The 12,490-nt window shown below is 43.3% G+C and overlaps 1 protein-coding gene across 3 annotated transcripts; it reads left to right on the forward strand.

Annotated features, from left to right (window-relative positions):
• The first annotated feature begins 249 nt into the window (after nt 1-249).
• Nucleotides 250-10,421, forward strand: cep68 (centrosomal protein 68). 3 transcript variants are annotated; one of them, XM_041947699.1, is made up of 9 exons: nt 250-360; nt 4,702-4,811; nt 4,883-5,184; nt 6,168-7,223; nt 8,186-8,372; nt 8,601-8,800; nt 9,013-9,135; nt 9,610-9,706; nt 9,808-10,421. In XM_041947699.1, exons 3-9 carry the CDS (start codon nt 4,915-4,917, stop codon nt 9,963-9,965), a joined length of 2,091 nt encoding a protein of 696 aa, XP_041803633.1. In that variant the 5' UTR covers nt 250-360; nt 4,702-4,811; nt 4,883-4,914; the 3' UTR covers nt 9,966-10,421. The 3 variants fall into 3 exon arrangements, with proteins under 3 accessions (XP_041803633.1, XP_041803635.1, XP_041803634.1); XM_041947701.1 differs by having other exon boundaries at nt 8,604-8,800; XM_041947700.1 differs by having other exon boundaries at nt 4,702-4,784.
• The last annotated feature ends 2,069 nt before the right edge of the window (nt 10,422-12,490 follow it).

The following is a 12,490-nucleotide window of genomic DNA, read 5'->3' on the forward strand; positions in this document are numbered from 1 at the left end:
GTCATTCGTCATTACTTTTGTATCCTTAAAATGTAATCGTATCCCACACATACTGTACATGTTCCATACATGTTATACATAACTGTGCCTCCTTTTTAGATTGACGAGTATTAATTATACTTATGCGAGAAAGAAACGTGACTTAGCAATCAGTCCCTGCCTTATGACAGGGACCTTTACCAATGATCTATTTTATTAAAAGACTTGTGCTGCTGTGTTTTAACAGGATGAAGGAAGTGCAGGATTTGAGTAAAAGCACGTAAAGGCAACGCGGTTGGAGAGAGGAGGAGGCACCGACAAAGCTCCTGAGCAGAGAGCTAGCTACAACAACCGGACCCCCCCAGCTGAGCTGCGGCGGCGGTAAGTACCTGTGAGCTGTGTTTAGGCACTGAGACAGGTGTGTTACGGCTTCTAGAAGAGTTTGTTAGTCTGACTGCATTGATTGATTTTGGACAAGTCAGCACTGGTCTGACTTCCGCCTACCAAACAGATCGGAATGGGCGGTGGAGAAAGTGGGAAATACTTGATGTAAGAGATTTTCTCAACCGGCTTGGTGGATCCTAGTGATGCCGAATTTACGAGAAGATCCCAGACAAACGTCCTTAGTCGGTTTCCAGTGGATATGTACGTTTTTTGATGAGCAGGGACGCATCCAATTTCAGGATTTTTGAAATGAGTTTAACGTTAATAGGCTACGTGTCGCCCATTCCTCTGTTAGTGAACCCCCCCAGGCAGCAGTACCGCTGCTGCTGTGGTTCTCCGCCGTGTGCCGTTCGCTGTGTGTCGGCTTCAGGTGTTGTTCTGTCGTTAGTAGCCTCGGCCAGCTCTGGAGACAACAATGGCTCCTCGCCTGCTGTAACGTTAGAGCTCTTGTGTTTGGTGTCGGTGCTCGTTGCTGTGGTTTCCTCCACAGTCCCTCTCTGACCGCTGTCCTCTGTGTTTGACAGACAGTGGGTTCAAGCCTGGACACACTGATGTACTGTGTACTGTATGTACTGTCATGTACTGTATGCGTTATTTGAGTAAAACCGAAAATGCAATAATCCAGTGTGCATTTTTGTTTTCACATGTTCATATGGCCTGTAATGACCATATTAAAGTGGAAATGAAAACGCTGTTTCGTTTAACTTAACCTGCTCTGAAGTGGACAATATTCTAATGTTTTTGTTTTTTTAACACAGCTGTTTGCAGGATGTATAGCAATGAGATAATGTTTAAATAATACATAAATTTGGGGCTATGCAAAACTAATAAGTATCATTTGATGATGGTGAAACAAAAAGCAGAGGTTTTGTATGACACACCTGTCCAGGCAACCTGTTCTTGAAGTACAAGTTAACCTTTCCTGTCTGTGTGGGTCTCACCAGGCCTTTAGCTAACTCCATTATAAGCCCACCCCTATTCTCCTATTTTCTTCTATCACTGCAAGAGAAGTATTTGCTCTCCGGAGAATTTTTGTCTTTGTGAGTTGCTTTTTTTGCATTTCTGAATGACCCACAGGCCACACATTCCCCACCCCTGGTTTAAGGATTTAATGTCTTTAATAGTGATCTGCTGAGGTCACTTCTTCTATTCAGGGACCTTAATGTGGCTGTGCACGTGGGTGTCTGCTGCTGGACAACACCACAAAGGAAACCTGGCACACCATCTCAATGGTGGGTGGTGTGAGATGCTGACCCACTACCCCAAATTCTTAGAATAATGAGACAGGAAAATATATGGTGATCCTGGCTGCATTGCAGAAGGTTTGTACCTTTTTAATAATAAACTTGTGATGCTTTCAGTGGGCCAGCTCCTCATGCACAGTGCTAGGTTTGTCTTGACACACATTCAAGGTACAGCAGAGAAGAGCTACCAAGTTACCCTCCTTTGTAGTGGAGTGTAGGCAGAAACCTGACAGGCAAGTATCTCCAAACCTGGATAAATGACACAAAAAGCAGCAGGGTATTTCTCCGATAACAATATTATTGATTTCCGACAAAATACAGAGACATTCTTTTGATGTAGAACTCTCAGTAGCTGTTGGGGTCTCCTCGTACCCAGCCGGGTGCTTCTGCTTGAGGCTGCTTGATAAGTCTGCTGTATCGTCCTCTTCTGTTGGTGCAATCTTCTAGCACTTCTTGCATATTACTGGTGTTTGTTGTGCATCTGATCTTTAGTGACAAATCCAGTTCCACACTGCTGAGGTCACTCGCCCACAGCAGCTGCTCCTCCACCATTGAGCCAGCAGCAATGTTACTTTCACTTTCACACTTGTTGCTGTGCATAATGGTATGACATCATTGCTTTAACAAGTTGCCATATTGCCATTACTGTCATATTAATTTTTAAAGGTAGATTCCTCTTTTTGCCACGTGGAGTGGGCAGAGTGTCAGATTGCCTCGTACAGATTACAGTCCAGTGAAAGGGAAGTGATGCTGCAGAGAGAACAAAGCACAATGCAGCCGGCTTTGTATTCAAACAGTCATCCTAAGGCAGCAGTGTTGCTGCCTGCAGAAGGCAGAGCTCAGTGCCTTCAGACCATTCAGTTTATTCACACTGGACTATTTGACGTGTAATCAGCCCCTAAAGTCAGAGTGTTTTAATCTGTGGTGATGCCTGTGCCAGCAATGGAAACAAGGTTTTAGATGGACCTCTGTTTGTTCCAAACAACTTCAGTACACAAGTTTGTGATCGTGGTCAGATTTATTTGTCTAATCCGCTGTATCACTGCTGTTTTTTGCAGCAGCACTGTGTCAACTGATAGTGTATCTGAGTTGAATGATTACTCGGTCAATCAATTAGACGATTGACAGGAAATGAATTAGCAACTATTGTGACAGTGAATAAAGTATTCAAGTCATTATTGAAGGTGGGTCAATCAATGTGGGACTTTGGACATATTAGTTTTGAGAAATGTGTAATGGGCATGACCACACAATTAACTGGGTTCCCATGCATCCTGGAAAATCTGGAAAACTTTGAAACAAACGACCAATCTTGCAGTCATGGAAAAAGAAAAATGTCCTGGAAAATGTTGTTTCCCTGGAAAATGATTTCAGCATCCTCCTATCTTCCTTCAGCTGAGAATGAACTGCTAGGCCATCTATCAGAGCTCCCTAGCATGGGCGGGAGCTCCCAGTGATCTGCCAATCATTTTTGACCCATATTCAGTTGAATACATTACAAATACAGTACAAGATCATTAATGTTCATTCTGAATTTGATTTCAGAAACATTTCCTATAAAACCCTCAGATGGTCCTGACTTGAGTATATTTCACACAGCTGGAGCTCAATGTTTGTACTTGGTGTTTAACAGACCACTCAGTCACATTTGTGAAAAATCTTTCTTTTTGGTCACTTTTTCATATTTATCAGCAGAAAATGCAGCCAACACTGTTTCTACAAGACATGAATAGATTGCACGATGGTCTCTGAGTTCCTGACATGTTGTGACCACAGCTCCTCCCACGCTGCTGCTGCCGTGGGTCAGCAGACCCAATGGACAGGCAGCGTTCTTCCCCCTTGGTCCGGTGAGCACCGGCAGGTCTGAGCATGCAGTCTTAATGAGATCAGTCAGGTGAGGAGCGAGCATATCGTTACACTGCCTGAACCCAACTGGATGCTGCTCAGTCCTGCTGCTCAGTGATCCCACATCAAGGTGGAGACATTCCACTCACTAAGCAACTGCAAGTGCATACAGTATGTGCCACTTACATGTGTGTGTTCATCTGGATCCGATGTTCACAAGGACTGCCTTATTTATTCACAGCTCTAATCTCTGCATATCTGTATTCCTGGGTGCCCCTAACATTATAATTTCTAGTAATTAAAGCACATATTGTGGCTGTTAACATATTGCCTGTTTAAAGCTACACTCTTATTTTTGTGTTAACAATGGATCAGATGATGTGTGTAGTATGAAAGGTGTCCCTCATAGTACTGAAACCACAGTGTATCACCATCAGCTCTGCAGTTCTACAGAGCTTTTTAGTATCGCCCATCTGATACTGCATTGTTACTGCAATTTCCCAGCTTGGGATAAATAAAGTATATCTATCTTTCTATCTATCTATGTTTGAGGCAGATAGTGCTGTTTACATTTTGGATGGTCTGCCCTTCGGCTGTTTTTTACTGGCTCATGCATGGTTTGTTGTTTGTTCATGGTTGTTATTCTAAATTTCCCAGAGCTGTAAGAGAGCTGTTTTGTTTGACCAACAAGTTGATGATATGAAATACACAAGTAGCAAATCCTCTGGAGCATAAGAATGTGTTTCAGGATAAATGATGAATTGTTTGAGTGATTTATTAGAATTGCTGCCCTTTAGTTTCCTGCTGATGGACTAATTGTTTTAGCTCTAGCAGCTTTGCGTCCCTTGGTTGCGTTTGGGGCTGTCTATGACAGTAGGGTCCACTCGGGTTGAGCCGAGTTTGACTAGAATATTAACTTTAGATAAATGGCACATGTCAGATGTTGTTTCGACTTGTTCTGCAGCCAAATGGATTTATGCAGTTTTAAAGCCTCTAGGTGTATGAAGACAGTAGAATTATTCTGCTCATAGATTCCTATTACATAGTCCCTATGAGAATATGAACTATAACTATATGATCTATGTGTTGCTTTAGGTCAGGTTTTCTGCTTTTTTTTACTTTTCAAGTTGTCTGTGAATGTGTTGCTGTATGTCTTGCAGTAATGTACCTCTTTCCTGTGTCCTTGCAGTGCTCCTGTGTGCTTCAACTGAGCAACATGATGGTCATAATTGAAAAGACACTGGACAAAGAACTCCCCACAGCTCCTTTAAGGTGCATGAACAAAACCAAATGAGCCAGGTAAACCCCTCTTAGAAAGGAAAGTCTTACTTTATAACACTGAAGGTTACTAAATTGTTATGCTCCTTCAGTTGACAGTGTCCTCCAACATTTCCTTTGCCCAATGGAAGCCAAGGGATTCAGCGAGCGATGGAAGATGCATCTGCCAGACTTTAAGCACAGCCGGAGATTTCAGGGTCCGACCATAGAAGACAGTGAAAGAGGCGAGGCAGAGAGAGTAAGAGACAGAGGAGGGCCACAGAAAAGTGTTACTATGGCGCCCACCTCCAGGTATCTGACAGACAGACAATATGTCATGAGAAAGCCTCTGTTCTCTGCAGACCAATATCCATCTATCTTAAAGAAGACACATCCACAGACGCACACAGAGAAGGTGAGGAGGACGGAGAGTGAATTACATCATTTTTTTTCCTACAGTTAATAATACTGCATGTATGGAATTCTAGTTACTACAGACCGTTCCAGCCATGTGCTCTGTTATGTAAATGTGATGGCAGTTTCATGTGTCGGTCTCATGTATGAATCCCAGACCCAGAGTCGCTGTTCTTCATAAGTGACAGCAGCAATCTGACTAAGTCGGCTCTAATAATATTTCCATAACACTTTGAACACTAGTCAGACTCCAGCTCCTAAATACACACACCGATATTAACTGTGTGTCTCGTTCCATCTGCTTAGTTGAATGACAGGTGTTGCAAAAGGGGGCAAAGTACTTGAACTATCTTTGACTGAAAATTTGGGCCACTGTATAATATTTAGGAAGGCTCGAATCTCAAGAAAAAGTCATAATATGAAGAGTGAAGTCTCACTGCATTGTCACTGTTTTAAGGACCCGGCTGCTCTCGCTGAAGTAGTACAATGGACGGATAAAATAAATATCTTATAATATTCCGTTTTCATGTCAAATTAAAACATATTTCTTTCACATGTTCTTCATATTTCTTTATTTTTGAATGATTTTATTTTTTCTTTCTTTTTTTTAGTCACAGTACCCAAATACTCTTAGCACTGTTGTGATAATCAGTTTCCCAAATTATTCACCAGTTGTAGAGTCTGTCTGCCTTGGCAGCAGAATTGTCTGTTGATGAGAAAACGTACGAGTGGATTCACAGTGGAACTCTTGTCTCCATGTCATCACTGTGGAAGTCAGCGCTGTTCTCCAGCACTAACAGCACTCTGTGGAGCAGATACTGAACATCACATGAGCATTCAAACTCTCCCTGTAATACTCCTGTCATGTTTGAATAGAGCCCTTACAGAACGTTCACTTAACAGTATATGTCTGAACTCTAAGAGAACGGTGAAGCAAGCAGTGTTGCTGTGCTTGTTTAATCCTGTCACTTTCTTGCCTTATAGGAGAAACCGTTAGCTGTAAGTAGAAGAGAAGAAAATCAGCAACTCACTGACATGAACTTCCTGACCAGAGCAAGAGCAGAGCTGACCTCAGAGAGCTTCAGCCTCTCTCACAGTGACATCTCATCTCCCTCAGCCTCTAGAGAATACCTCGGCTCACCCATGGCTGTCTCAGAGCCCAGTCTTTGCCATGAAGAATCATTTCCTGGCAGGAGATCAGCTCAGCGGAGCCTCTCGAGCTCCATCCTGGAGGTCCAGAGACTAAACCCTCCTCTGAGGCCGCTGCTGACCTCCACTGTCCTGCATCCTACCTACACCCCTCGCTCAGGGTACTCCAGGCCAGGCCAGACTCAGCTCAGGCTGCGTGGGAGGGAAGAGGGAGTTGGAGGGGAGACCAAACTATGCTCTTCTGGACGACACTCAGAGGGACAGCCAATGTCTCCCCATCAGGCGAACTACTGGGCCTGTGCCGTCCCTAAAGCTTTGCCTCCATCTCCAGACAGGCACTCTGCAGGCTGGGATCCAAATAGGGAGTACCAGGCCCTGCTGGACTACACCTACCCTCTGAGACCTGGAGAGGTGGTCACGGAGTGGGACAGCTCCCCGCTCCAGGGAGACTCTCTACTCCAAACAGATCCCAGCTTGCAGGACTCGGGAATTGAACTGGACCACCTGTGTAACTCGACCAGCATGTCAGGGGCGGGCTTTACTGAGAGCCGCACAGGGCAGGCAGGAGAAAGAAGCACTCTTAGCGTGGGTCATAGGTCACCTGACCTGCAGGCTTGCACCAAATCCTCGGATGGTACCTCCCTCTCCCTTCCAGACCCTGTTGGTTTGTCCTTGGAAAGTCTAGACACCAGTAAGATTGAAAGTGGAACGAAACGTTCCAAAAGTGATGGCCACCATCATCAGCACCATGCACTGTCCTCCTCCACCTCCACTGCTTTTATCCGCTCCACCAGCGTTCTTCCACAGTCCAGGTGTCTGTGTAAGGACGTGGACGAGGAGTTCTGGCCTCTTCCAGAGCAGCTGGAGGAGCTGCAGCTGCTGTCCAGACAGGTCAGTTCAGTGGACACACATGGACCTTTGATGCTGATGCTCTCTACATATCAAACATAGATGTTTTTGTTTCACCATGGTCTGAAAAGCCACCTGCAAGGAGCTCACAGCTGGCTAAAGTAGCTGTTTCCTCATAATGAAACATTCATTGCCAAAAAAAAAGTGACCAAAAAATATATTATCTTGATTATTACAAAGAGATTTTAAAAAGGAGTGTTTCAACAATCGGGGCATATTTACAACATTTGCAGAGCAAACATTCATTTTTCATGGATGTATTTGTAGTGTATTTGTCTATATTAGAGGAAGCATCTTTAGAGCTGCCCTTATCACCAACTGAGTAAACTGTGCTGAACACTGACCACTGGCAACATACAACAGAACTGATGCCTTAGAAGTTGCAGGGGTGGAAGTAACAATTTACTTTTATTCTTTATTCATTTCTCTGTACTGAAGTACATTGCAGCACAAACAGTACAAACATGTCTGTGGACATGGAGCTCTGGAATTTGTAGCTTCTTAGTAGTAGACTGTCGTCCAGTAAAACTGGCTGTGCTGATATTGAGCTTCAGGTGTTTGATGCTGCTCCATGTGATGAAGATAGTCTCTAAGTGAAGACGGCATGTTTCTCACTGGAAATTATTAACACCTTTTATTCTGTACATATATTATATGAGGACAGACATGGATGTAACTGCATGACTTGTTGGTGGAGGCAAAAAACAGCAAGTTTCTAGTTTCTTCCCTGGTTTGAATTCCTCCTCATGGTGTAACACAGATGCATATCCTATTCAGAATACAGTTACAGTTACATGTCTTCTTGATTCTTGACTTAACGCACTATGACATCTCTAAGGCTGTAAGGATCATCTGGACCATCATCAGCTCTGTCAACAAGAGTTCAGACGGACACAGTGGGTCAGTGTTACTCAGCTTTAACGTGCAGTGGTGTCTGTGTGCAGGTGAGGGAGGTGACGGCCCAGCTGAGCCGGCCTGTCACAACCAGCTGGGAGTCTCTGGGGCCAGGCACTACCTCCATCCTGTCCTCCACCACTCTGCCTGAGAAACAAGAGTCTGAGGGCAACAATCATGACACAGATGGAGGAAAATATGAGCTGGATAGAGAGAAGATGAGTGCTGCTCAGACAGGTATTCATTGTATAAGTAGTTAATGGATGTTTGGATTTTGGGCATGTGCACTCTTAAAGGGTATTTCTGTGCAGGTATTTTCTGTTTTCATTAGTCCAGGTTTAGAGAAATCTGTCAGTGAGATTTCTGCCTCCACCCCAACACAAAGGAGGTGTGTTTAGTTTAGTTTAGTTTCTGGTACTAACAGCACTGAAGAAATGACATCTTAAAAATTCCAAAATCCATCAGCAGGTGATTCCAGGGACTCTGATGCAGGGAGGAGGAGTTTTGGAGCCTGGGTGGAGCCTGTTGGAGGGGGACTGAGCCGGTCCAGTCTCAGGGAGGTGGAGGCTTTGGTGGAGCAGCTGTGTGGCCTCACCCTGCCTCGTAGCCAGAGGAGCAGCCAGGAGAACCAGGAGCAAAGTGACTCTCTGATGCAGCAAATCCAGGTAGAGACAGGATCTGATCTGCCATACAACAGTCTGCCTGTCAGAGTGCAGGGGTCTTAGAACTGACAGCACGACACACTGGAACATACTGCCACCTTTGTGACATACAGTCCTTTGACTGTATTTCAAATCTGGAATCTGCAGGGGTGTATTTTTGATCCACACGTTACCATCATATAGTAAAGCCGCTGTGAATGCTGTGTATGTTCCAGGTCTTCTGTTCACACCTGGAGCTGCTCGTGCAGCAGCTGTATACAATATCAGAGAAGATGGAGCTGCTGGCTGCGCCCACTGTGGACATAGACAGTGTGAAGTCGTCTCTGGCTGAATATCAGGTGAGAGCTGAGCCTCAGGGCCCTGTAATACTCCATACAGGCTTCAGCTCTGGGTTTGCTGAAAGAAACTTTGCTCATTTCCGTTTGCCAGCAACACTTTCTCTGCTGGGTCTTAAAATTCAATTATTCTGACAGTTGCCTGACAGTGAAGTGTCTGTCCAGTATCACTTTCACTTTCACATGTTCTCTTTGGCTCTGCATATTTTAACAAGGTGTTGATCAGTACTACGCTGAAGTTATTGTACTGGTTGTAAAATCCCTCTGTAGGGAAAACAGTGTATATCCTCATATGTTGTGAATTAAACACAGCCAGCACTGAACCAGCGTTTCTTTCTGTGTTGGGTCAAGGATCAGTACAGTGGAAAAGAATCCTGTTTCCTCAACTCCACATTATAACTTGAAAAAAAAATCACCTTTCACTCACTCACCTCATGCACATTGTGCTCTGCTGACAGTATAATGTCTTGTTGTCAGAGTTTTCAGAGGGAAGTGAGCAGCCATCAGCCCCTGACCTCCTGTGTTCTTCACACCGGACAGCTTCTCCTCAGCTGCATCGACACCACGTCTCCATGTCAGTCTGTAACTTTATGAACAAACACGAGCTGAAACCTTCATCATTCATCCTCTAATTTCCCCACTAAAGCTTTTTGCACTCTCTCTCCACCTTTCCAGTTTTAAGAGACACCCTGCTGTTGATTGAGAGGCAGTCTGGAGCTCTGGAGAGCCACACAGAACACTTTTTTTCCTCCATCCTGTCTGCCATGGACAGCCTGACCCAGCCCAACCCAGTCCAGCAGAACAGAGAGGAGGACGCAGGCTCCACTTTGTGAACAGACTGCAGGATGCGTTTGTGTACAGCATATGATTTATGTCACTTATTTATTTCTCTGTTGTCTTACTTCCTTTTAATAATTCTGTGTTTTAATACAGGGTTCTTGTTTGTGTTTCACATAAAGCACAACTGACTTTTTTAAGCATTGGCTGGCCATGTATGCCTTAACATGATATTTGCTCATCTTTGTATCGGAGAGATTTCAAAAAGGTTTCATGAAGGAAACATTCAGGACCAGCTTAGCGTCTAAACTGAACTGATCACATTGAATAATACAGGACCTTGAAGTGCTCTTAAAACTCTGCCTGAAGAATTATGTTTTATCATGTCTTAATATTACACTGCCTGTTACTGTCACCATTGTATTTTTTAAGCCCTGCTCTGATCACCGTTTCTATCACTGTAATGCCTGTGTTTAAATGATAAATTAGCTTATTTTTCGAGTGGAATCACACACTGAATCTCTGCACGACCTTGTCTTTCATTTTCCATCTCTCAGTGTGTCTGGTGTGCTCGCAGTCACACTTTGCATTTTGGCATGGTTTTCATTGACGGATGTCTCTTCTGTGTGTGAGCAGTGTGCCACCTGAACCTGAAATGAAGGTAAGGCCCACAGAGCAGCAGCAGGAGCTCTGATTGGTCAGCTGGAACATGTAGGCAGGAGCTGTGTGTGTGTGTGGGCTCAGAGCTCAACAGGAATGACAAAGAGGAACATTTGGAGACCATCACTTTATCATTTAATAATAACAATCATTTTATTTACGTAGCACTTTTCAAGCTTCAGCACAAAGTGCTTTCCAGATTAAAGGATTTACAGAAAATACATATCAGCAACTTGTGTAAGCTCTCCTTGTATCAAGCAGCACTGACCCAAACATAAACAGATGGAAGTGCAAGAGCAAATTAAAGAATTAAGTTCATTTATAATTAAGTAAAATGTGGATGAAATAAATACGCTATAAAACAGGTGGAATTTGAAACAAATAACCACATGAATACAAATAAGATGCAAATCTGAAGGAGATGATGCCAATGGCAATCAAATTTACGACAGATGAAAGTATGCCATATAAACATACTGAAATACTAAAAGAAGCACAATTACGATATGTAATGACTAAGTTAAAACATAAAATAGAATGAAGAGGAAATATGAAAGTGATGTAAGAATGGAAAAGGAAAACATACACAAACAATGTAGGCCATCTTCTCTTGTGACATCAGACAGTTCAGTCAGTGTTAGGGGACAAACAGCTCTGTCTGGCGTGTCCACATTTTAGTCATTTCAACGTATCAGGTTTGCATCTGTCTCTGAAGGGAGGTGGACAGTTACAGTCTTGCACCATGCACTGTAGGAGATGGTTACATGCACTGTGATATGACTTTTTACAACCTGAGGTTCTCACAGGGATCAATACATTTCCAGTGCTATCTTATCAGCTGGTTTAACAAAGTGATCTCATGTGCAGGACAGGTGGTCAGATTTAAAGCACACGTTGGATCTGTTCTCACTGACGTCAGTGTGGCGTGTTCTAATGTGAACAAGCGTGTTAACTCGTCAGCTTTCCCACCCTACAAATAATAATAAATAATACATTATCCCTCCTCTCTCAAGTCAGATACTTTTGGTTTTATTGGTCCAGGTTTGGAGATTTCCGCCTCCACCACAGTACAATGGAAGTAAATGGAAATGAGTCTGTGGTGCTCACAGTATTGAAAAATGATCCACAACAACATCTTTCCAGAATCTGTCTTCTATTACTGTCACTAGTTATAACTCAAACTACTTTCTTCCTAAGATATACCTAAAGACAAAATTGGACAAATAGGAGAACATGGACATGGCTGAATATGTTGAGTTTTTACAATGTTTAAAATCATGTTTCTGTGTCTGCTTGCCATATTGTGTGCTGTTCGTTATGCTCATTTAGTGAAAACTGGAGAGTCTGCTTCATTGACAATCCAATCAGATCATAATTTCAAAGACTTTGGCAAAGACTCCCTTTTGGATTAATAGAGGACGTGCATCATTACCATGCACACTCACACTGTAGTTTAATTTGACTCAGTCACTCATGCTCCTTCCTGCTGCTCCACATAATCACAAGAGCACTGTACGTGTAGTAGGTAATAAAATGAAACAGAAAACCATAACCAAAAAAGAAACATGTCTAATTTCTGTCTTTGACATTTTCTCAGGATTGTGAATGTAACTTTCCTTCACCGTGCGCATGCGCTGAAAGTGATCACTGGCCGTACCTCACGGGAGTGCGCACAGCAAAAAAGTAGATAAAATATTTTAATTATTTGGGAGGAGATTCAGTGTTTACAACAGATGAGAACCTTTACATCTCATCTGTAGCATGTGATGTCCATCCCTCGACGATTAAGAGCCGCCATGATGACATGAGGAGAACCCACACAACATTACTATCTGATTGGTGTACATACAGTATATCCCATGCAGTAGTTAACTTACAGGTATTAAATTACTAATGAAGCTACTGAGATGACCGTGGCCAC

Source organism: Chelmon rostratus, chromosome 11 (genome assembly GCF_017976325.1).
Source record: "Chelmon rostratus isolate fCheRos1 chromosome 11, fCheRos1.pri, whole genome shotgun sequence".
Taxonomy (NCBI): domain Eukaryota; kingdom Metazoa; phylum Chordata; class Actinopteri; order Chaetodontiformes; family Chaetodontidae; genus Chelmon; species Chelmon rostratus.

Coding starts and splice junctions, on each gene's coding strand:
- cep68 (XM_041947699.1), top strand. CDS start 4,915: ATGGAAGCCAAGGGATTCAGCGAGCGATGGAAGATGCATCTGCCAGAC. Junction 5,185..6,167: donor CACAGACGCACACAGAGAAG/GTGAGGAGGACG, acceptor CTTGCCTTATAG/GAGAAACCGTTAGCTGTAAG. Junction 8,801..9,012: donor CTCTGATGCAGCAAATCCAG/GTAGAGACAGGA, acceptor TGTATGTTCCAG/GTCTTCTGTTCACACCTGGA.